The sequence below is a fragment of the Lepidochelys olivacea genome (assembly GCF_965140295.1).
Source record: "Lepidochelys olivacea isolate rLepOli2 genome assembly, chromosome: 9".
In the NCBI taxonomy this organism is placed as follows: domain Eukaryota; kingdom Metazoa; phylum Chordata; order Testudines; family Cheloniidae; genus Lepidochelys; species Lepidochelys olivacea.
This window is the reverse complement of record NC_140419.1, coordinates 32980881-33006297: the sequence shown is the minus strand read 5'-3', so window position 1 is coordinate 33006297 and position 25417 is coordinate 32980881. Positions and strand designations below refer to the sequence as shown.

The window sequence follows — 25417 nt, the reverse complement described above, 5'->3', positions numbered from 1 at the left end:
GGGAGTGAATGGTGGGCTGGCCATGACCAATCCTCAGTTTCCTTATTGTCTGTGGCAGCGAGATGGATCTTGGTGAGTGTTCAACCACCTAGTTTTCAGTTCAGGTTGAACTTCAAAATATTCTGCAGATCTTCAGAACCATTTCTGATCTCTTGTTTTGAATGCCATGAGCTAATTTTTAATGGTCTGGACTGAACTTCTTTGGTCAGACCTCCCTTGTCCCCCGTCCTCCCTCTCCCCCACCATACAGGGGTTCTCAAGTAGTGGATTTGAAACCTGTGGGCTTCAAGCCCTGTCCCTTCTGCCAGGGCCTAATTCCTCTTGAAGGACGGGCAAAATAAGTGTCTATTCTGCCTGGGGGAATTGCACATTCCGAGTAGATGCCCTGTACGCTTATCCTTCTATGTGAGGATTTCCATGTGGAGGTGCAAAGCTGAAACTCCACCTTCTGGAACAGTCCATTAAGGTCTCATCAGACCTGGAGGAAACAAGCACCAGAATCCTGTTAATAGACAAGCCACCATCTATTAAGCAGACTGGCAATGCCTAAGATTACTGTAAAGAAGATAGAGCCAGTGAAAGACCCGGCACCGACACCAAAATCAATCCCAGTTTTGATGTTGAAGCTATCATCTGTGTCTCTGGTTTTGAAGTCAGGCAACGAAAGGGACTCTCTGAAAGAGGCAGAAATTCAAGAAGGAGCTCAGTGTCCTCCCATAGGTGCAGACACAGCTTCTGGAGAACAGCCTTTTACGCAATGTTGGGTGGAGAGAAGAAGCAGACTGTGAGGCAGCATACTTCAACACTGGCTATCCTCACGCCATTGACCCCGGACTCCAGCAGTCCAGGTCTGTTGTCTCTGTATCAGTGCATCTCTTGTTACTCCTAGAGGTCTACTCACCAACACTGTGATGTATGTTCTAACCATCATCTAGCAAAGAACGCCCCCCTGCCAACCAAGGTCTGTGATCAGTGTTACTGAGACATCTGCAGGTTTCTCCTACAAGCCCTAGCAACCACTGTCCCACCAAGACTGGCACTGGTCCAGCTAACAGCCTTTGAGTTATCTGTACCCATACAGTATGCCATCATGGCCCTCTTGAGAACATTGGGGCCCACCTTTTTACTGAGGAGCCAGTTTCCACCACAGAGGAAGAGCAAGAGATCTCCCTCCCAAGGGGCATTTCTGGCCAGACAACCAATGGGGGAATTTCAAGAGGAGGCAGATCCAGGGCTGAGCAACATGAGTATCCCATGTCAACATCAAAGGATCCCTCCTTCTTGACACTGGATGAAGCAGGATCCTTGGTATCCGGTAACTTCACAGTTTTGCAGAAGTGCCTTTTACGGATTCCCTAGACTCTGCCGATGGAGATTTCAGAAGTCTCACAAGCTGACACCCTGTCAGTTTGTGGTCCAGCCAGGATTACCCTCCCCATTAACAGAGGACTACTAGCCCCCCTGAAGCCCTGGGGCAGACACCAGCCACCAATGGCAGAACATGTAGAGGTGCCTGGTACCCCATTCAGGATTTGAGTACTTGTGCAGTCACATAAACCTAGACTTGTTAGTTGTGTTGAATAAGAAAAGTAGAGAGAACAAAAATACCCTGAGGATGAAGACCCCAAATGCCTCTTCCTGTTCGGGAGGAAGTTGTACTTTTCAGAGTCACTACATCTGTGCATGGCTGACTGCCAGGCCTTTCTGACCAAGTATAACTTTCTAATGTGAGGCAGGATGATAGCCTTCCTCACAAAGATCCCTCGTGACAGTAGAGAAGAGCTTGACCACCAGCTGACCTTCCTTAATTATGCTGTTAAGATGGCTTTGTAAGCAGTGATGGATGCCTAGGACATCAGATCAGGTCTTTTGGCTACCGTAGCTACCATGCACAGAGTATCATGGCTCTAAGCTCCATTGGGCCATGCCTAAAGAGATGCAGGTTATAATTGAGGACTTGCTTTTCTTTGGCAGTGCACACTGGTATTTTCACACATCTGTGAATTTGACAAGATTGAGACCCATGTTGAACCCCGTCTAGAGAACACCAGCTTCAAAAGGTGCCGTGCCCTATTCCACCAGGTCTAGTCTTTTGTGACAGCCTGGCCTTTTGATATACCAGATAGCTCATTGCAGAGCATTTTAAAGTTGATCACGCGGTGAATTTCCATCTCCTGTCAAGTGGGCAAGCCTCTCCCTTCAAATGGCCAGGCACACTCTACCAGGATACAGATGGCATTGTCTGCCTGCATCCAAACCATTCAAATCTCCAAGATCTGCAAGGCAGCTATGTGAAGCAGCCCTCTAACTTTTTTTTGTTAAAATATTTTATGCACTTCACATGGTAGCCAGGTTCAGAAGAGCAATATTTCAGTCGGCTTAAATGACACAGCTGAAACTCCTTGTTACCACTGTCCAATGAGGATACTGCTTGTGCGTTTCCTACCATGGGATCCACACTGACACATACATGAAAAAGAGAAAATAGTTACAAAAACTGGGTCATGAAGCCGTTACAGTCAGTGTGAATTCCATGATCTGTCCTCTATCACCATTATTTGGAGGCTTTAGCAACATGGGGTTTGACTTGTGAGGGAACTGACAGTAGGTCATGGCTGCCCTGCCCTTTAAGATCTCATGTGAGAGCACAAAGAGGCATAGGGCATGTGTGTAGCCCTGATGGACACTGCTAGTAAAAAGGAAAAAAGTCCGAACTTGTGTATGAGGTGTATACACCCCTACAGTGGAATCCACACTAACTACAACATTTTAGAAGAACTGCAGTTACTGTAGAATAAATAACCAGTCTGTTTTTGTATCCAGGTCAAATGAGTGTTATCACAGATGTAGGCAGGAAGAGCCCAAAGATGTATGTATGTTAATTTTGCAGTATTGTCCCAAAGTTGGTTAGATACATTATCACTTACAGAGGGTATGGGAAAAATGGTTAACTCATTGTCCTCATAAAGATGTAATTGAAACAATTGCTGTTTTATTTATGTATGAATGAGATTCTACATTAAGTACACTTATTTGGGCGACTACTGCACAAAGTCTATTAACAAGTAACTCCCCACAATAATTTTCAAAATCTGTTTGAAATGATGTCTTTCATTGTATCAAACAGCATATAAATATTTTGAGTATTTTTATAAACCTTTGCTGTCACTAATGAATGATTCAGTCTAACATAACAGTTTTGTGCAGAGATGTATCATAGAAATAAGTAAAGTTCACTCTCACTGCTCTTCACTACTTTCTATACTCCATCATTCAGATCAAACAGATAACGAGAAGAGGTCACTTCCTCAATCTGGAAAGCACTTAGCACATTGCTAGTGTTGTGCATGTAATAAACAGTAACAACTTGTTTCTCAGTTAAGTAACTCATAAATATTTCTGGCAGCCTCTCATCCTCCAAAGCCTGGTTAGAACAGGCAACAAGGAAGGTTCTAGAGTCCCATATTGCTGGGTATAGTAGTGTTTGGTCATATATTCATATCAAGGCTTGCTTGTCTCTTTTTTGCTAGCTCAGTGAGAGCAGGATGGGGCCCTAAATTACTAGTTACCTCTAGCAAGATTAATAATAGGTTTCATTAAAGTCAGTGGGAGCAGGGGTGAGCTCTTTACCTAGAAATATTCCACTTAGCATTAGTATGCTGTTGATTACCTCCGTTTTCTGCCAGCATGTCTGGTTTTTTTTTAAATGAGTAATATTATTACATTCTATATCTTATATTTATTACATTCTATATCTTATATGGGGGATAAATTATATTTTAAAAGTATGTGTGAGTTACTTTCCTATGTGCTGTTACTACTTTTGAAATAAAGGATTTCAAAAATATTTACATATGGTATTTTTATTTTTTGCAGGGAAAAGTTCACCTTGAATTAAAACTGAATGAACTGATAACAGATAATGGATCTGTGTGCCAGCAACTAGTAGTAAAGTAAGAATATTTATGAATCATTAAAAGGAGCTTGATTTTACTGTTAAAAGAACCAGTAAGGCTGTGTTGTAATGTTATACACAATGCAGCACCAAAACTTTTTTTAAATGCCTTTGTGTTTGAATTTGCCTAATTGTAGGGGACATATGTACACTAGAGAGACTTCACAAGTTTTTCAGCACTGCAAGCAGATTTTTAAAGCTACATGAGTGCCATCTGTGTCAGGAGCCCTAATGTAAGCTGCGCGTTGGTGTCTAAGCACAGTGTCTTCTAATCCTGCTCAAAGCAGGTCTGGTTGACAAGGCTAAAAGTGCCACTGGCAGCCAGAGCTAGGACTTCAAACATTGCTACCATTGGCAGAGCTGAACTGATGATGGCATTGGTGGGAACTTCCCCAAATTTCCCTACTGTACATGTAGTCTATTTTGGGTACACAGCAAACCAACAAAAAAAGCTTGCAAAAGCAAGTCTCAGCCTGGGTCAATTGACTAGGGCTTGTGGGGCAAAGAATAGCAGTGTAGGTGTTCGGACTTAGGCTGGATCTCGGCTCTGAAACGAGGGTCTCGGTGCCCAAACATCTAACTTGCTATTTTTAACCTCGCAGCTCAAGCCCCAGTCAGTTGCCTTGGACGCTTTGAGACTGTGTGGATTTACCTTCAGTTATCTGGGAGGCTCAGCTTTGGTTTAATTTCAGAATTATTTTATCCTGGCCCAGCATGTCCTTAAGCAGGAGACTACTTAGGTGGGAATAGATATTTGATTTTCATAGATTTTTCTGCTTAGCTGTAACTACTGTTACAATTTACAGTAGTGCTGCTTCCTCTGTCTCTTGCCTCTCCCAACAGAATGAAAAGTAAAACTTGGAATATTGAGTACACAAATACATATTTTAAAAGTTAAAATAAAAACATTAATTGAAGCTTTAATTGACAGTGCTGTAGTATATAGCCATGCCAGACGGATTGGGGCAGTAGATGAAAATGGGAGCAAGATTGGCAGCAAATTTTAGACTTAAATAAGGTAGTGGGCAGGGGGGAGGTGTCTTGTACATCTATTAGATACTTTTGAAATGGCTGTGACCTGACCATCAACCAGTTGGATAAGGGTACAGAGACTTCAGTTTAACTTCAGGTTGTCATAGTGACATGAAACCGAATACAGCTTGATATCTCTTGTATAAGTGCTTTTCCCTTGTAGATCTCAGTACTTTACAAAGGAGACTGCAGGTAAGTATAATCTCCAGAAGGGGAAACTGGCATAAAAAGAAGTGAGTTGGCCAAGGACACGCAGAAACTCAGTGGTGAAGTTAAATAGAATCCAGGTCTCCTGACATGTGGTCCAGTGACCTAACTGCTAGATCCTGCTGTCTCCAGATGTCTTTCAATATTCTATACAAAATACTATAAATTAAAGAATGCTAATATTGCAATGTCAGGTACTCAAGTTGGAAATGCCAGATTTAGGGTTGCCTTAATCTGGCTCCCTTCAGTATGTATGCATTATGCTGTTCTTGCTCAGCATCATAGTAGGTTTCATTAGAGCCAGGGATAGAACCCAGCTATCTCAGGTCCCAGTTTAGTGTCTTAAACACAAGAGAACCTCTTTTCCCTACTGGCAACCCTCCGCCTCATTCACTGTGCATGTTATGCAAAATCAGAAATGTTATGCGATCCTGTAACTAAAGAATGTGGTGGTGTTTAGATACATGCGATGGGGCTGAATTAAGGTTGCACATATACTCATAATACTGGATTTTCCTAGCTTTTGATTGCAACTTTGACTTTGCAACTTTAGTGTTCTTGGGACATAATATTTTTCTATGTAATCGCCTAGATTTTTAAAGGAGCGAACTGAAAAAACAAATTTCATCATGTGGAACCACATTAACCCTTGATGTGTCACTAGCAAGTTTGGAACCCAGCACCTTTAAATACACCATGCATACGTCTACCATATGAGCTAAAGGAGTAACTGGCAGCAGAGAACTATTAGTCTCTGTTGGGACCAGCCACTAGTCCCACCAGGCACTACTTTTTTGCAAGTAGCTTAAATAGCTACTTGCTAAGTACCAAGAGAGTGTTGAAGATGGGGAGTGCTGGCTTTGTCTTGCTCTGCAGAGCAGTGTGGTCCAGTGTTTAGTTAGGTAGCACAGCAAGGACATAAATTTGGTACACACATTCTGAATGGCAGTGTGGCTGGGATGGGCTATGCTCAAGCTCTGTTAGAAGTAACTTTGTACAACATCCATTACCTTACTTGTAGAATAAAGAATAGCTATCTCTCTCTTAAGGGCTGGTCTACACTGGGAATTTACATCAGCATAGCCACATCTCTCAGGGGTGTGAAAAATCAAGTGTTTCAGTGTAGATATACCCTAACATAAGGGTTTAAGACCTTGCTTAATTGTAACAGCTGTGAAGTGCACAGAATTAACGCTAGTTGGTATAAGAACAGAGGCTAGGATTCATGATGGTTTCCTGGCTCCCAACTCAGTGAACCTTTGACTTGAAGGGAAGAATAGCAGTGACTGACGTTTCATCTCCCCACCTAGAGCTCTAACTCCGTCATGTAGAGTTGTAGTGGGGCTGGAGCATGCTCAGGGGAATTGGCATGTTCTGAAATTTTAGCAATAGGTCTCTAACGAACAATGAGCATATGCAGATTGCCATTTCCAGAGACATAACTACCAAATTTGGATGGATTGTCATGTAGCAAAAAATACCTTTGTCTATATGCTAAACTTACATTTCTGCTCCAAAGCACAGAGGTATTGTAGTTCTTCACAGAAATTGATGGAAATTTTAATATAGATAAAAATAGCTTTGTAAGACCGAATTCTTCAAAATAGATGAACGGTTTTCACTGAAATCTTTAGAAAAGAAAGCTTTGCAGAGAGCTAAGCATGGGGCAGAGAGGAAACATGAAAAACTTCCACCAAACAGTTTAGCAAAGTTTATAAGCATTTGAAAAATGCTTAATGGGAAGTATTAAGCAGTCTTATCTCGAGCTGTCACTACTGGGTCTGCTTATAATAATGCTAAGTAATTTAGAAAACATATTTGCAAAGAACACCACAGTGCACAGTTTAAAGGTGTTTCTCTTACAAAGGACCAAAATTCAATATGCATCTGGTGGTTGTTTCCCAGTTCATTATTTCCTCCCCAGCTCTGCTCTACTGCTTTTTGAATACACATTCAGTATAGTCAGCTATAACCCAGGTTTCTGCAGATAAAGCTGTGCAAAAAATAGTATTTTGGCTCTTTTGTTAAAATCAAGATTGCTTGGAGTTGAGGGTCTACCTCAAAACCAAAAGATCCTAGTGAAGAAATATCTTCATGAAAATAGCAACTCTTTTGTCTTTTACCTTGCTTTCCTTTTGTCTTTTGGAGGTGTAGCAGGCTATCAATCCTTCTGTTGGCTTCTGGGAGCCAGTTTGACTTTGGGAAGGATGGGGGAGGTACAAGATCAGTCACCTTTAAACACTTTTTTGGGAAGTAGATTTGTGTCAAAGTACTCCTGTGACTCTTCTCTTCTCCCTCTATCCTTAGTAGGTTTCAAGGGAGTAGGAAGCCTACTTCTGCATTTCAATCCTTCAGTACTGCAGGAGGAGGAACGGAATTCTTTCCCTCTGTCCATTGCTAGATCTTTCCACTTAATCCTTTTAGTGGCTGAAAGTTGGTGGCACTTTGGTTTTGGTATGAACACTTCCCTTGTCTCTGAATTCAGACTTATCAAGTGCTGAATATGTAGTATGTTTGTGTGTGTGTCCAGATATGGAACTTCTAAAAGATGGAATCTTGACATTTTGAATATCCTTGTTCTTTCAGATTTCAAATCTTAACACTTTTTAGATTTCCACTTTATTTAACTATTGGATGTGGAAAGTGCAGGATGCTTTCTGGGATTTGAGCTCTTTTGGATATTGTCACTTGACTCAATTCATTGTAGATGCTCTTGTTTTGTTTAATTTGCATAAAGGAGCTGTGATATCCTGTGAATACACAAATAATAAATTCATAATGCTAACCAACTACGTAAAATTGTGGAAGTAGGCTACTGTGTGTTTGCACTGACTTTTTGTATATCTTGCTATCCTGTTATGCATACCATTTAGAAGTAGGCACTGGGCTTGGGACATGTAAGTGGTCAGAGGTGTGTTCAGGAATTTAAATTTAACCCTTTTTTGGGGGAGAGGGCACAGAAGCTCACTGCCTCCCCCCAGCCCCAGGAGGAGCTCAATCTTCCCTTGCTCCACCCAGCCCTGGAGAGGAGCTTTATCTTCCCTGCCTCCGTGGCCCCGGTGCTGGAGAAGTTCTGTGCGTCTGAGTAAGCCTTTTAAAACTGGGAGCTGTAGTTGTAAGTCACATTCTTGTTCTAGTTATATGCTCTCTCTGAAATTGCATATAAGACTGCCTGCCTTTCGTGCAGGAGAGCAGGTGAAGAGACCGAGAATTGTGGAAGGAGGGGCAGTCTCCATACAGATCAGGTGGAAGGCCTGATATGGAGAAGCCTGCAGAGAGCAAGATCTGGATGGAGGGAAAGCCTCTGCAGGAAGGACTGTGGAGACAAGAACTAAGACACAATTATTTGCTTTTTTTAATTCTTGGTTTTTAATATAATAAAGAACAAAAGAAGTGGTACTATGCAATTTGAATTTGGCTGACCAGTTCAGTTGGTACAGAAGCTGGAAAAGGAATCTAGCTGACTCTTCCATTACACTGTTGATAGGAGCAAAATTAGTAACCAATTATTTTTGTCCCAAAAGTAGGCACTGCAGCTTGCTTTAACTGCATGTGCTCATAAGTTAAACACACTGGCTGACTGTCTGATCAGTGTTGTACATATTCCAATAGGGGGACACTGAAAAAGAGGGGAGCAAGACATCTGCATATGAGGGAGAACTAGAACAGCTTCCCCCCCATGGATTCAGCAAAAAGCAAAAGCTGAATGTTAGGAAATTCCAAACATTTTGTAGTTTCTCTCCAACCCTAACTTTGCACAGTCAGTTTTTGCACTTCGAGTGCATGGATATACAAATTAACAGTACTTAACTATTTTAAGATGTTTTTACACTTAAAATTGTGTTTTTATTTTGACTTCATGCTGGGGGGGAAAAGTTGCTTTAGAAAGTTACTGTTGCAGAGTGCAATTGTCAATAGGAAGTGGGTTATTGCACTGTACCTTCTTTTTGGATGTCTTTGAGAGAGAGAGGGAAATGATCTAAAGGAAATTAGGGTTCTCTCGTGGTTGCTGTAGTCATCCAGTGACTGATGTGGTAGAAACTTGTGCATTAAGCAGTTCAGTGTTACGTCAGCATTTTTTTTGCCTTCATCTGAGATTATGAAATGAGGGGTGGGGAAGTTTTTTTACCTTCTAAAACTTGACACATTTGTTAATGCTCTGCCAAAACTGATGGCAAATGCATTTGTATGTTCTATGCATAATATATATTTTTATATACTAAACATACACCTATATATCTACACATAAAACAATAATTGATTCTCCAAGATTGGAGAATTTCTGGAAGAGCCTAGAAGATGACCTTTTTATTTATTTGTGTGGAGGCCCTTTAGGTTTGTCTTACTTTAAAGGGATACAATCAACTTGAAAATCTCATGTAACAAAGGCAGAAATTCACATGTTCAACTATCTTATTACTGTAACTGAAAAATTAAAGGGCGATTTTTGAAGTTTGTTTACTTTGTGCATTTTCACAACATTCTGTATGTAGTCATTAGTGCTATTTTTGTTCTTGGTTTATGGCCTCCACTGGGACTGGTTCTGGCCAAAAAACAAAACAAAAAAAACAAAAAAATCCTTTATTTTTTAAAAATTGACAGTTTCCTTAACTTGCAGAACATATGAAGTTTGAGACCATAGTAAGCAGCTTATAAAAAGACAGCAGTGGGAAACGTCACTCCTATCCATAGACATAGTTCTAGCTAAAATGTAACAGGAGACTTTGGCCCTTAATTTTTTGAAGTAACTACAAAATTCTTGTACGTGAAGAGGAATGATGTGCTTTTCCCAGCTTTTCATGCCTATGAATATGAACTATGTCAATTTATCATTAGATGCCTGTCTGTCTTTTTTTGTTTTGTTAGGAAGATGCATGTAATAACTTGGGGAAGGAGGAGGTAGCTTGGCCAATTGGTGGTCAAGATGTAGTTTGAAGATGCTCTGGCATAATTAGCAGTGGTACAGGTAATTCCCCTCCTAACCACTAACTAGTTAGGGGTATCTAAAATTAGCCGGGAAGGGGCAAAATTTGGATCATGGGCTTAATGGCCTTGGGTGAATGCAGGGATGATAGACGATGCCTAAAAATGACTTTCATCAAAAACCTTCTGACAAACTTTCAATTGTAGTTTTCATTTTTATGTTTTGAATGAATGTTCCCTTCACAGTTAAATGGGCTCAAAATATTCTCAAGTGAAAGGTGGCTTATCCTTTGTAAAGGGTCCTCAGAAATTTAAAGTTTGGGAGAGAAGTGGGCTTTAAGTCCAAAAGACTGGTCCTGGATATCGAGTCCCAATTACTCTGTCAGGCTTAATGTTTTGAGTGCTTACAAAATTCAGCCTTAAAGATCAAACACTTGAAAAATTTGCCTCTTTTGGGAATTCTGTTGTAAAAAGTTATTTTAAAAACATCTTTGCTGTTCACAACTTTCTCACAAACAGCTAATCCTTGTTTACCCTTTCTGGCACCAAATTGATCGAGGGTATGGGTGAGTGAGTACAAGAGCAGTTCTAGATTTGCAGGCTTTCAGAACATGGAAATTTAAATATCAAGGCAGAAATAAGTTGTTACGTTCCAGGGTTCAATCCAGACCAGTGAGGAGTTGTCACCACCTCCCCCGCAACCTTAGGTGCCTCACAATGCTTTGCTGTTGTCACTTTCAACTTGGGCCACTCTCAGATAGCCAGAGAGCAATATGTAGGTCACAACCTGAGTGCCTGTGTATAGCTGCAGCCCTGGTCTACCAGCTCTGACCCCAGCAACCTGTCAGCAACACTCCGGCTTTCGCCAGCCTTGGTTACTATTTTCTGGGTGAACCGAACACACTCCCAGTCACAAATTTTTCCCAAAACATGTGTTTTGCACTGTCCAGCCCTCTCCTGGATAGTTCAGATATTGTAGGTCCGTTGCCTCTGTGGGGGGTCAATAGCCAAACAGCCTGCTACTTTAGATGGAGCTATCAAACAGCTCAGCTTAAACACAATGCTGAATTTAGTTTTGAATTAAAAAATAAAACAAGTGTATTTAACTGCAGAGTATTTTAAGTGAGTACAAGTGTAAAGTATTAGTCAGAAATCGTTATAAGGAAAATAAAAGAAAAGGAGTACTTGTGGCACCTTAGAGACTAACCAATTTATTTGAGCATGAGCTTTTGTGAGTTACAGCTCGCTCATGCTCAAATAAATTGGTTAGTCTCTAAGGTGCCACAAGTACTCCTTTTCTTTTTGCGAATACAGACTAACACGGCTGTTACTCTGAAAGGAAAATAAAGATACCCTTTCTAGTAGCAAAAACTAGACTTGGTTCAAGGTAAAATCCTTACCACATGTTCCCAGCATTGCTGACCAAATTTTCATATTAGGATCCCTCCCAAAGTCAAAGGACTGGTTTCTTTGTCATTTTAGGTGAAAGAGGGGAGAAGAGGAAATATAACCTGGGGTGTTTTTGCCCTTCACTTTTATAGTTCAATCATTTTTTAAAATGCATTTTCCTGAAGATTATCCCCAGATTAAGTTCCTTCCTGTTGCGAGGACATAGACATGGAGTCTAGTATTGAAAGATGTTCTAGGTTGTTGCTTGCTAAAATGCAGATCGATCAATTCCTTTCCCCCTTTGTTGCCAAAGAATGGCCACTTGATGGGTGATTACCAGTCAGTTTTAACACCTGGCTAGAGGTGTCAGCTTATCCTTTGTCTCTGAGAAACCAATTTGCCCCCTCTTGCTGACCCAAGGACCCTGTTTACTACTTATATGTAAATAGAGGTGTAAACACATCTCTTTGTTTAGGATAGACCTGTTTAACAACTTCTACCTAGTTAGGCCTGTGTGGGTTTGAACATGTGCTAGCAGCGTCATCCAGAGGGAATTCATAACTTTACATTTAATATTGCTGCATAAATTTCACCAAGATATTACTGACGTGTGAGTGAGAAGTTTTCAAATGACACTTCACAAGACCTATTTTGTACAAAGATTATTACAATAGTGATAGTAGGATGTGAATGCAGAGGTGCAATTGGTCACCTAAGTGTTGGTTAAATATGAAGCATTTGTAAAAGGGAGACTTTAGTCTCTGTTTCTGTGTAATTTCTGTTTCTCCTGAACATTCCAACTTCTTATCCAGTCTCTTCAACATGTTTGCCAAATTTCAGTCCATTTGGTTTGAGGACACACTCTACTTATGATTCAGCTGCATTTACATTTTCCTTAGCTTGCATGTGCTTCATCCTGGATATCGTGATCCGCAATGTCCAAAAGGGGCACAACTGCCACAGTGATGCATAGATCAAGGCCCAGCTATGTTTGATCTAATCTAATTGCTTTGGAAATTGGGCCAAAGGCCTGTAATGGTCAACAGAAATTGACTGAGAGCCAGTGGAAGAACTTGAGCAGAGGCCTGATAGGCTCATGGCAGCCAAGACCATGGTGGAAGCAGACATCCATGTTCGGTACCAGCTACAATCTGTGCATTATCGTCCTGTTCAATTTAAGACAGTGACTTATCACTTGTCACTTGCATGCTGGATTATTATGATTGACCCATGTGGGAGGAAGGGATGAAGTTTCCTACGGAGCTAGAAGTGAAAAGGCAGTTTTAGACACTGAAGCTATCTGGTTATCCAATGTGTAGCACAATGAACGTTGATTCTGATTGAGGCCTTTTGGACACCAACTTAATAAATGTCTTTAACTGCTACAATCAAAGAAGGGAATAGGAGGGGCTGAAGGATGGATATACAGGTAGGCAGAATACCACTGTGTGGACATTTGAAGTAATTAAACTCAGGCAGTTCCCACAGCTTACTATAGAAGGGTTTCATGCACTCCCATCTGTAGAAAGGGGTGAGGTCAAGACCAGTGGAGTGTCTGGCATCAACACTCCTCCAGACTAGCACCTCTAGGACTTTGCCTGCAGGGGTGGTGGGAAGTTGCATAATTCACCACAGATATAGCTCAGTCAGTGGCAGCAACTAAAATGATAAATAATGTAGAAAGGGAACAAACATTTCAACAGTGTTGTCTGACCCTACTCACATTAATGGAGAAAGTGCCAGTGCCCTGTTGAGTTCAATCAGGTATGAACTTGGTCCCCACCAGCGTGTTTATCAAGATGTGTGAGCCTTCCAAAGATCCCTCTTAACACAATGGGTTTAAATGTAGAGCCCTGGTGGTTAAGACTAAAGACAAGTAAGCCAGATCTCGAGGTTGTGTGGGGACTGTTTCTTCTGAGAAGTAAAAGGAAAAATGTGCACCGTCAGAATACAAATTTTCATCTTTGTGCTGAGTTGTCTAATTTGAATCCCAACAGGGACTCCTAGGAAGGGCTCTGTTCCTTCCAGGTTGGGTTCAGTGGGATGTTGCGAAAGGATCCAGAATGGAAATAACCTAACTTCAATTATGGGTGTCTGCTGTATAGAAGAGAATGAGGAACAGGACGGAGAGAAGGGAGTGGTGTGTGGTGTTTGGTTTGTTTGTCTCCTTAAGAAAGTTGTGTATCTTTGGTTTAGTCCTACAGAACATGGAAGCTACCAATGACTGAGGCTCACCAAGCTGTCTCAGAAGTTCTGTATAATCCTAAAGTCAAAATCAGACTGTCATCCCCCCAGTAATTAATGCATTCATAGCTAACCTTGTAAATTTAATCTGCTTTCCTTTCAGAAGATGACTTTATATTCATGCAGCCCACTGTGAGTAGGCTGGAGTCCTTGCCCCACAGTTACAAAGCAACATCATTAGCATTATACCTCTGATTCTACATGCTTGTGCTCTTCTGATCTGGATATACATATATTCTCTATGGATGTAAAGTTGATGCTAAACAGGATCTCTCTTTGGGTTTTTATACTGTTGGATTCAGTTTGCTTTGAGTAGGTCCGCTGGAAGTAACACAGTAAGAAGCAACTTATGGGCAAGTGTGTCTGACAGTAGACGTCCAAACATTTACTAGCATTCTTAAAGTACACAGTGAGGGTAAACGGACGAGGAGCCCGGTACAGAGGAGATATTACAGACCTTCAATTACAAACAAACCATCCTTTTTCAAAAGTTCCTCTTTGTGCAGATTTTGTGCGCATGAATTCAGTCCTTGTGCACGTATGCATCTGAACAGATTGAATCCCTGAGGGATAAGGCTCTATTAATTCTCAGCCCAATGCTATGCCCCCTTTCCAGATCACTAGGTAGGGTTACAGAAGTAGTCAGAAAGGGCTGTACAGTGAAATTCTGCAGCCACCCGGAGACTTGGTAGCTGACTTAATCTCCTTTCCTGCATCCAGGACCTGGTAAATGATAGACTAGTTTTCATTTGTTGATTATAGTTATTGAATTAAGGCTGTTGAGTGTAGTTTAGTGAAGAAGATATTGGACTGGGAGCAAAGCGACCTGAGTTATTTGTTTTTTGTTCCGGGTTTTTTTCCACTACTTTGCTGTGTGATGTTGAGTGCACAGTCTAAATAGATACAACTGAGGAAAAAGGGGTACTCTTGAACAGAAACTGATTCCTTCCTAGATCGGGGCAGAAAACAACAAACTTGGAACAGGCTAAAATTGTTGGCTCAAGTTTTGTTTATGTGGACTGGAGGTGGGTAGTGGGGAAATCTGTCCACTTGCACAATCCATAAACTATGTGGGGACCGAGCTGTAGAAAGTTCACACTCATTTTCTTTAGCTGATCTAATATCTAACTGTTCTGCTGCTGATATGCCTGTTTGTCTTTCCGTTATAGTAATGGTGGTAATATGCATGTATTTACAGTATAATGTTTGTCATAAACCAGTGGAAATAATTTGCAATATGTTGCATTCTTTGATGATCAGAGCTCTTACATTTTAAGGAGCAGTTCCTCAAGCCCCCACTGAGGGACCACTTAACTTCAATACTTGTGCTCACAGAGCATGCAGACTGTCTGAGGCAAGTACTCATGGTGGGTGCTAGTCTTTCCAAAGGAGATGGGATATAACCATATCCCTTGCTTCTACTTATGAGCTAGCAAAACTGGCCCATGCATGGGTTGGTGCACATGTCCTTTTAAAATGTGCAACAGAGTTGCTCTCAGCCAGGCTGTTCCCAGAGTTTCTGGAGTAATGTTGAAGTCAGTGGAGCTGCATCTATCTTTGACATTTGGTTGGTTGGTCGGTCGGTCGGTGAGCCCCTGGGTAGGCAAATGAGACAGATCTGTTTGTTCATGTTGTGGAAGGCCCACGTAGCTGTGGTCTGACCACCTTTGATCAGCCCCACTGTTTGAAGTCAGAGTGGGTCATTTCTCCCTGGTAGTGAGGGGGTAGAGCTGAGCAGGGAAGCTTAGAATAAGTCATTTGCTTGGTGAACTTGTGAGTAGCAAACAGGAGAATTTTGAAGGGAGTTTGGAGAGGGACTAAAAGAGGTTTTCCTTTTTAGTACAGTTCTGCATTCGATATTGTGATAGCTAGTGATCAGTGGTTGCAACCTGCAGTGGATGGGCCATGTTTTCTTTACTGTCTGATGTTAGAAGGAGCTCCCTGTGTATGAAGTGCAAGTTGGCGGTTGTGCTAGAAGAAAAGATTATTGGATTGGAAGGACAACTATAGACACTATGCAGCATCAGAGAGGGGTTCTTGGACAACCAGATTTGCGAAGCTTCACTACCCCAGATACAAGAAACAAAGGAATTGGCTACCAAGGAACTGGAGTGGAGAGGAAAATTAGAGGTGTGGCAGTTCATAACCACAAGAGGCGAGAAGACAAGCTGGTTTTCTATACTACTGGAGGCAGGCCAGGATGCGCAGTCTGCGACCATCAGAGAGGAGAGAATCATGAGGAATTCCACACAACCTGAAGTTCCGGGTTGATACAGGGTCCTTAGCGTGGAAACTGCAGAAGATCTCTCTGAAGATCCATCTGGTGGAGTGGAGTGGAGAGGTATATGGGACACACCTGTAGATAGCTGCTCAGCCCAATCTATAAGAAAATCAAGCATACCCACAAAGAGGTCTGAAACTATCCAAAGAAGATAGATAGATCCTTTTCATGGAATCTATACTAAGAAGAAAGGAAAAAACATTCAAGGGACAAGCAGACAACAGGACAATGTGCTGTCATCCTGGAACCAAGGTGTGAGATGTCACTTTAAGATTGGATGGGCTTCTGAAGCTTATAGGCAAGGATCCACTGGTAATGGTACATACCTGCTCTAATGACATTGCATCGTGTGATGTCTCGCAGATTGGAGATGACTTCATGGAACTTGGTAGGGTGCTGAAGAATAGTATCTGAGTGATCTCCTTGGAGATCCTTCCTACCCTGTGGAAGAATGAAGGCAGAAGATCTGGAAGTGAATTCCTGGCTAGGTATCTGGTGTAAAGTAGAGGGTTTTGGTGTGGAAAATTGGGTCTACCTGCTAGGGGAGTGGAGGCTGTACAGTTTGGATGGCTTCCATCTCTGTAGAAGGGGAGCTAAACTTCCCAGAAACAGGCTGGCCAGAGAAGTGAGGAGTGCATTAAGCTAATGACAAAAAGGGGATGGTGAAAACAAGGAACAAATGAGCACTCGTTTAGCCGAAAATCATGATGTTGGGAACTAAGTTAATCAAGAAACCAGAGTATGCAAGGAGAATGAATTCTTTGCCTTTTACACCAAAGTGCTAGGAAACGGGGGAATTGGAATTGCTCATTTATAAGCATAAATTCAGTCTGTTGGTATTACTGAAACCTGGTGGAATGAGTCGCATGAGTGGACTGTTAAAGTCAGTGAGTATATTCTACTTAGGAAGGATCGAGTGGTCAAAAGGAGAGGGTAAATAACACTGTCAAAATATTATCTGTTTGAGTCACTAACAACTTAGACGAAAATGGTCTTGAATGCTTATGGATCCATGTTCTAACATAAGCACAAGATGGGGACTAGTTAATGTCTGCTACAGACACCAAATCACACTAGGAAACGGGATAACCTCCTTAAGCACCTATATGTAATGTGTAGGAGGGACCTGTGTGATCATGGGGGATTTCAGTCTGAGTGACCCTAAACTGCAGGTCTCGTGTGCCGGTACTAAAACATCCTCAGAATTTCTAAATATGATGATGACCATTTCCTAATTCAAAAAGGATTGCATCCAACATAGAGGAAGTCTATACTAGATTTTGTCTTGACAGATAAAAAGGAATGATCACAGAACTAAAAATTAGTGGTAGCTTCAGTACAAGTGATCGTGACTTGATCACATTTGTAATGTGCAAACAGGATAAAGACCAAAGCAATAATATGTAATGTATTAAAACACACTCTCTCTCTCTCTCACTCACATACACACACGTGTTTGAAAAGGGCCACTTTCACAACAAAGCTAAAAACCATTATGAGCTAAATCCAGTTAGGAAGAGAAATCTATGGCCAGCAGTTAAGGACAACAAGGAGTTTAAGTATATTAGGAACAAAAAGAATCCTAACAGTGGTATTGGTTCATTATTAAATGGAAATGGTAGAACAGTTCAATAAATATTTGTTTATTTATGTCTACACTACGAAATTAGGTTAATTTTACAGAAGTAGATTTTATACAGTTGATTGCGTATGTTCCCACTAAGCGCATTAAGTCTGCGGAGTGCGTCCTCACTACCGTGGCCAGCATCGACTTAGAGTGGTGCACTGTGGGTAGCTATCCCACAGTTCCCGCAGTGTTCACTGTCCATTGGAATTCTAAGTTAAGTGCCCAATGCCTGATGGGGCAAAAACATTGTTGCGGGTGGTTTCGGGTACATGTTGTCAGTCGCCCCTCCCTCCATTAAAGCAATGGCAGACAATCGTTTTGCGCCTTTTTTCCTGGGTCACCTGTGCAGACGCCATACCGTGGCAAGCATGGACCCCTCTCAGCTCACCATCACCGCTGCTGTTGTGACCATTGTAAACACCTTGCTCATTATCTTGGACTATATGCAGAACCAGGCTAAGAGACACCAGCATGAGGAGGATTTTGATGAGGACATGGACACAGACATTCCTGAAAGCATGGGCTGTGGCAGTTGGGACATTATGGCGGCAGTGGGGCTGATTGATACAGTGGAACACCGATTCTGGGCCAGGCAAACAAGCACAGACTGGTGGGACCACATAGTGTTGCAGGTATGGGACGATTCCGAGTGGCTGAGAAACTTTCGCATGCATAAGGCCACTTTCCTGAAACGCTGTGAGTTGCTTTCCCCCACCTTGAAGTGCAGGAATACCAAGATGAGAGCTGCCCTGACAGTTGAGAAGCGAGTGGCGATAGCCTTGTGGAAGCTTGCAATGCTTGACTGCTACCAGTCAGTCGGGAATCAATTTGGAGTGGGCAAGTCTACTGTGGGGGCTGCTGTGATCCAATGCAATCATTGACGTTCTGTTATCAAGGGTAGTGACTCTGGGAAATGTACAGGTCATACTAGATGGCTTTGCTGCAATGGGGTTCCCTAACTGCGGTGGGGTGATAGACGGAATGCATATCCCCATCTTGGCACCGGACCACCTTGTTAACCAGTACATAAACCGCAAGGGGTACTTCTCAGTGGTGCTGCAAGCACTGGTGGGTCACAAGGGGCGTTTCACTGACATCAATGTGGAATGGCTGGGAAAGGTGCATGACGCTCGCATCTTTAGGAACTCCGGGCTGTTCAAGCAGCTGCAAGAAGGGACTTACTTTCCAGACCAGAAAATTACCATTGGGGATGTTGAAATGCCAATAGTTATCCTTGGGGGTCAGCCTACCCCTTGCTCCCATGGCTCATGAAGCCGTACACAGAGGCAGCCTGGACAGTAGTAAGGAGCAGTTCAACTATAGGCTGAGTAAGTGCAGAATGGTGGTAGAATGTGCCTGTGGATGTTAAAAAGCTCACTGGCGCTGTTTGCTGACTAGGTCAGACCTCAGCACACCCACATTCCTGTTGTTGCTGCTTGCTGTGTGCTCCATAATATCTGTGAGAGTAAGGTGGGGAGATGTCTATGGTGGGGTGGGAAGTTGAGGTTAATCACCTGGCTTCCGATTTTGAGCAGCCAGACACCAGGGCAATTAGAGCACAGCTAGGCGCGCTGCACATCAGAGAGGCTTTGAAAACCAGTTTCATGACTGGCCAGGCTACAGTGTGACAGTTGTGTGTTTTTCTCCTTGATGCAAATCCTCCCCATTTGTTGATTTTAATTCCCTGTAAGCCAACCACCCTCCCCCTTTGAAATAAAGTAACTATTGTTTTGAAACCATGCATTCTTTCTTTATTAATTTAAAAAAAAAAGGGAGATAACTGACAAGGTACCACGGGTTGCGGAAGAGGGAAGGACAAGGCCACGTTGTAGTCACACTAACAATCAAACTGTTTGACAGCCTTCTGTTGCTTGGGCCATCCTCTGGAGTGGAGTGGCTGGGTGTCTGGATTCTTGGGCATCTGGGTGAGGCAGAAATGGAACTTGGGGAGGAGGGCATGTGGTTATACTGTGGATGCAGCGGGGGGCTGTGCTCTTGTTGGCTTTCCTGCAGCTCCAACAGATGCTTCATCATGTCAGTTTGCTCCCCCATTAGCCTCAGCATGGCGTCCTGCCTCAGCTCTTCGCACTCACTTAATACTTTCCTGGCCTCTGCCACCGAATGCCTCCATGCATTCACCTGTGCCCTATCAGTGCGGGAGGACTGCATGAGCTCGGTGAGCAAGTCATCGCGAGTACGTTTTTTTTTCGCCTTCTAATCTGCAATAATCTTCGGGATGGAGATGATGGGGAGTATAGAAACATTTGCCCCTGGGGGGAGATAAAAAGGGAGAGTAAAATTTAAGATGATACATTTCTGAGAACAAAAGGGAGACTCTTTCACAGTGAATCAATCAAATTCACAGCAGACAGCACGTGCTTTAGGTACAAGGTCGCATTTTTCCTTTTATATTGAGCGCCTGCCACTATGGTGACACATCTCGCACGCACACACGTGCGCACAGCTGGGCAACAGAATTTGGTTTCCAGGCAGCCATGGTAAGCCTTTTGGTACGCGTGGTTGGCTTCTTACACCTTCATAACATGTGGGAATGTTTTCAAACTGCAGAGCCCTCCTTTCCCAGAGCAAGCAAGGGGTTGGGTTTCACATTTGAAAGGAGGAGCTGCAGTTTTCAGGTGGATGTGCAGCACACATCTCCCCCCACCCCTCTGCGTGGCTATTCTCCGGGATGATCCCTTCACCCCTCCCACCCCCCACCATGTGGCTATTCTCTGGGATGATCCCTTTTAGCCAAGCACAAACAGCCTAGCATGGACGGGGTCCTTTTACTATTCTCTTACAAAAATTCCCCTATTTCAACCAGGTGACGATGAATGATATCGCTCTACTGAGGCTAACACAGAAAGATATAGACCGAATGTTGCTTGAATTCAGCCAAAACCCAGGACCATTCACTGTCATGCTTTGTGCTGCAGTGATTTCAGAATACTTGGTACTGGCTTGGCGTGGTAAAGAGTCCTACTGTGAAGAACGAAATAAGGCAGCCCTCCCCAGAAACCCTCTGCAAAGGCTTTCAAAGTACCTCCAGGAGAGCTTCATGGAGATGTCCCTGGAGGATTCCCGCTCCATCCCCAGACATGTGAACAGAGTTTTCCAGTAGCTGTACAAGCCATGAATGCATCCCAATTCTTCAGGGCAAATTAGTCATTCAACATTATTGCTTTTAAACCCTGTACTGTAGTTACAAATGTGCACTCACCAGAGGTGCCGTCTCCGGCTTCAGGGTCGGGGATCCCGCTTTTGGAGGGTATTGGCTCCAGAGTGATGAAAAGGTCCTGGCTGCTGGGGAGAACGAATTCACCACTTGCCTGCTGCGCATTCTCCTTCCTCATCTACAAAATCCTCTTCCCTGTTGCGTGAGACTCCTCCTTTGCAGGTGTCCACGGAAAGTGGTGGGATAGTGGTAGGATCCCCTCCTAGACTGGAATGCAGCTGATCATAGAAGCGGCATGTATGGGGCTCTGACCCGGAGCGACTGTTCGCCTCCTTTGTCTTTTGGTAGGTTTGCCTGTGCTTCTTAACTTCCATGCAACACTGCTGTGTGTCCCTGTTGTAGCCTCTCTCCAACATGCCCTGTGAGATTTTGGCAAATATATTTGCATTTCTTCTTTTTGATGGGAGTTTGGTCTGCACAGATGCTTCTCCCCATACAGCAATCAGATCCAGTGTCTCCCTTTCGGTCCATGCTGGAGGTCGTTTGCGATTCTGGGGTGACTGCATGGTCACCAGTGCTGCTGAGTTCACCACACTGACCAAACAGGAAATGAAATTTAAAAGTTCCTGGGGCTTTTCCTGTGTACCTGGCTAGTGCATTGGAGTTCAAAGTGCTGTTCAGAGCAGTCACAATGGAGCACTCTGATATAGCTCCCGGAGACCAATACTGTCAATTTGCATCCACACTACTCAAAATTCAACCCAGCAAGGTCGATTTTAGTACTACTCCCCTCATAGGGGAGGAGTATAGAAGTCAATTTTAAGAGCCCTTTAGATGGACGGAATGGGGTTGGTTGTGTGGACGCGGTCCATTTTTTAAATCGACCTAACGTGGCTAAATTTGACGTAACCCTGTAGTGTAGACCAGGGCCTAGAAGTAGTTTGACTTCTTCCAGGTAAGCAGATTTCTCTCATCTGGCCACTAGAGTAGATACATACAAACCTTGTTACAAATGTATTTAAAAGGTTTGGATGTGCACTTTAAAATATGAATCCAGCACAATTTGACCCTACTGCATTGATCAACCAACCCAAGTTAGTAACTGGCTTAGGTGGAACAAGGTTTAATCCCCATTCAGATGGCTTTCGAACACTGTTGCTGGCCCAATATTTACCACTTACCCTATCTTTGGGTCAGTGTAGATGAGGTCTATTGGCAAATCGTCTTGTCTTTCTTAAGTCAAATTAACAGGTAACTTGTAGATCTACAGTCTTCTCATTCACAGTAATTTTCTGTGTATCATTTCTGAGTTCTTGGGTTTTATTTATGCTGAACACGTGACTGGTATTTGAGTACTTCATGGTATCTAATCCCCCCCCAAGAGTCCTGAAGACCCACTAACCTGCTTCAGATTAATTGTACACCTGATTGACATCTAGCATTAAGTTATGCCTAGAAAACTGTGCATTGGATAGTCTGGTGGTGGAGCCCACTTGTACTATATATCCACACTACATATAACATCATGTGGAATCGGATATGCTTCAGATATATTAATCATTGCTGTGCAGAAACTATGTACTGGCTGATGTTAACTCTTTATTGGTTTGATTTAAAGTGTCTTCTTTGCTTTAAAAGAAAAGACAGCTTGTCAAAAATTCTTAATTTTATTAAGATGATATAAAAAGAAAATGGTACAGAGTTTAAGCATAGAAGTTTCTGGTTATCAGGGAATAAGGTACAGATTATCAAGGAGTGCGAAATTCGGTTTAGGAACGGGTGGCGTAAGGAATACATAATCTGCAATCTCCCCGATTGGGGGTAAAAGGTTAACGGATCAAAGTACAGACATTGAGATATGGGGGTATGTTCATATAATGGCTATGTTCAGGTGTGGAGTATAATGAGTGGATACGATGATGAGGGTGGATTTACCCTCATTTGCTGAGATTTAATGTTCAGTGATTTTGTTTCCAGTTCATATGGTCCGATGGAAAAAGTCTCTGAGTCCCTTTCTCATAGTTGCACGATGTCGTACCGGCTCGTATCTCCTGGTACTGTCGGTGGCCGGTGATGTGTTCGATGTAGATGTCCCTGGACCATCGGATGGTGTCCGAGACCATGAGGCGCCGCATGAGCCGTGCGTAGCGTCAACCAATCCCACAGGTCCGCAGCACACGCTTGTTGCAGGGGTCCCAAGCGCCCAGGGCTCCGACTATCAGGGCATCCATCTGCATCTCGTAGCCCTTCGCTCTCAGGGTGTCGGCCAGGGGGGCGTATTTTTCCAGCTTACGAGCTCGGCCTTCGCGGAAGGCTGGGGTCCTGTTCTCAAAGGAGACCGTCACGTTGACTATCTTTTTCTGGGCCTCGTCGGTGACTACCATGTCAGGTGGCAACTGGCTGTCAGTACCGGGGTTGGCGCAGTTCATGATTCACTAACTCTGTTTCTCTTTTTTTCATTTTAGCATAAAGGAATGCCATGGGTTACCTCTTGTAAATGGACAGAATTGTGACCCTTATGCAACGGTGTCTCTTGTGGGTCCTTCTAGGTAACATTTGTTGAATTATATTGCAAATTAAGTATTTCTAAATGTTGTTCTAAATTAGGAAAGAGACAGGTATGTATTTAGACCAAAGTGTTCAATTATATAGTTGTTAAATGATTAATTGGATGGATGGATTTTAGTGTTGGAGAAAACAATCTTTATTCCCCCCCACCACCAGTTTCTTACGATGTACTGTACGTGTTCTACACAAACTTCTGTTAGAAACAGCACTGAACTATGTATAGGTACATAGTCTCATGTAACACAACTTTTTCTCTGTTAATTTTACTTACACTGAATCTCTTACAGGCTAAGGTTGTCCATGGTATAAGAACATATGTTATGTATGGTATAAGTCATGTACCTTCGTGTCTGTTAAGACCATATAAATCCTATTTAAAAGCAAAAAATAATAATTTTCATATTTGCTGCGCTTCTCACTGAGTAATGTGTTGAGCAGGAATTGCTAGCTGGAATGAGAAATAAATAGAATGCTTATTTACATAGAAAAAAATCACTAAATATACTTTCTGCTTTGGTTTAGAATTAGCAACGGCTTTTTATGTTTTTTTTTTTGTGTTTTTTTTTTTAGAAGGAAATACTTAGTACCTGAGCAGTTCTTGGAAGTGACAGGTTCAGTCTCGGGAAAGAGAGGCTGCAATATTATGTGGTTATAGTAACAATGTACACCACCACTTAAAGTAGAAAACAGGAGTGGAGCAAGAGGAGGGGATGGAGAAGGAACACTGAATATTTCATATGTGGAGGCAGATACACAAAAATGCTGTTTTGAGGAGTGAAAATCATTCCAATCCATTCCATATTTTAATCTGCATCAACTTCTGTCCATTTCATGTTGCACTTGTTTGTGAACTAAAATAGAAATGGTAAACTAAATATGACCACCTCCCAGGTGCACATATATATGTAAATAGGTACAGCTTTTGAACATCACAATTTAACTTTTCAAACCATGCTGTGAATGTGTATTAACTTTTTCTCTTCAATATTTTTCCATTATATCAAGTGACATCTTAACTGACCTCAATATTTACATAATTACGCAGTATAGCTACAAGTCTCAAAGGTATTTAGGACCTATCTTCCATTGAAATTAATAGGAGTTAGGCACCTAAATATGTTTGAGGATCTGGACCTAACAGTTAAATGGATGGCCCTTTCTTGACAATAGAATGTTTTAATAATTGTGTGTTTTAAATTCTATATGGTAAAACTGTACCACATTGAAACAGGAATGACCAAAAGAAGACAAAAGTAAAGAAGAAAACAAGCAATCCACAGTTTAATGAAACATTTTATTTTGAGGTAACTAATTTCTCTCAAAATTTAAACTCTCAAATCATGTGTGTTGCCTGCCTGCCTGCCTGTTTGTCTCATGCACCGTTTTTGGTTTTGTTTTGTTTTAGTTTTGGTTTGTTTATGCCAGCGACAAGAGGGTCTCATGGAGAAACTTGCATTTACTTCAAAATAAATTAAGTCACCTTTATTTGTAACAGGCTGAAAGATCACAGCAGTCCCATTCAACTACTACCTAGTGAGAAGTGCTAGTTTCATAGTCACAAATGTAAGGGCTATTTATTGCCCTTGATTGGCGGCCATCAGTCGCAGTTCTGATATGATGTGAAGTATGAATGAATATACTGTATATACATGGCCCTTAATTTGAACATATCTCAGAGCACTTAGTAAAAAATGAGGTTTTGGCTGTTTATAGTCAGTACAGTAATTTTACAGGGCGATCAGTGATTTTGAAATCATTCTCTAGGTAGAATAAGTAAGTGCTTTAACTTTTTGCTGCTTAAGCCTTGGGATCAAACCTTGTCTCCAAAAACAAATGACATTAAGTTTTTGGACCTACCCTCATCTCCTTTGTCTTCATAAGAAGATCAATATACTGCTTGACATTCTGTTAGAGCCTCCTAGGCTTGGAATATCCGTATTGAGGTTCATCACCTTTGGAGTGTGGGTTATTTTATTCAGTCTTCGGTGAAATAGATTGAAACTGCATATTACTTTA

General features: G+C 42.2%; 1 protein-coding gene across 3 annotated transcripts in view; it reads left to right on the top strand.

Moving 5' to 3' along the window:
• RASA2 (RAS p21 protein activator 2) overlaps window positions 1-25417 on the top strand; it is a 110346-nt gene that overhangs the window by 45302 nt on the left and 39627 nt on the right. For all 3 annotated transcript variants that reach the window (XR_014712966.1, XM_084639015.1, XM_084639014.1), the window contains exons 5-7: window positions 3877-3953; window positions 23299-23382; window positions 24633-24705. Coding sequence is in view for 2 of the 3 variants with exons in the window: in XM_084639015.1 (XP_084495141.1) it covers window positions 3877-3953; window positions 23299-23382; window positions 24633-24705 (234 nt within the window). In the remaining variant the exon portion in view is untranslated. The remainder of the gene's footprint in view (window positions 1-3876; window positions 3954-23298; window positions 23383-24632; window positions 24706-25417) is intronic.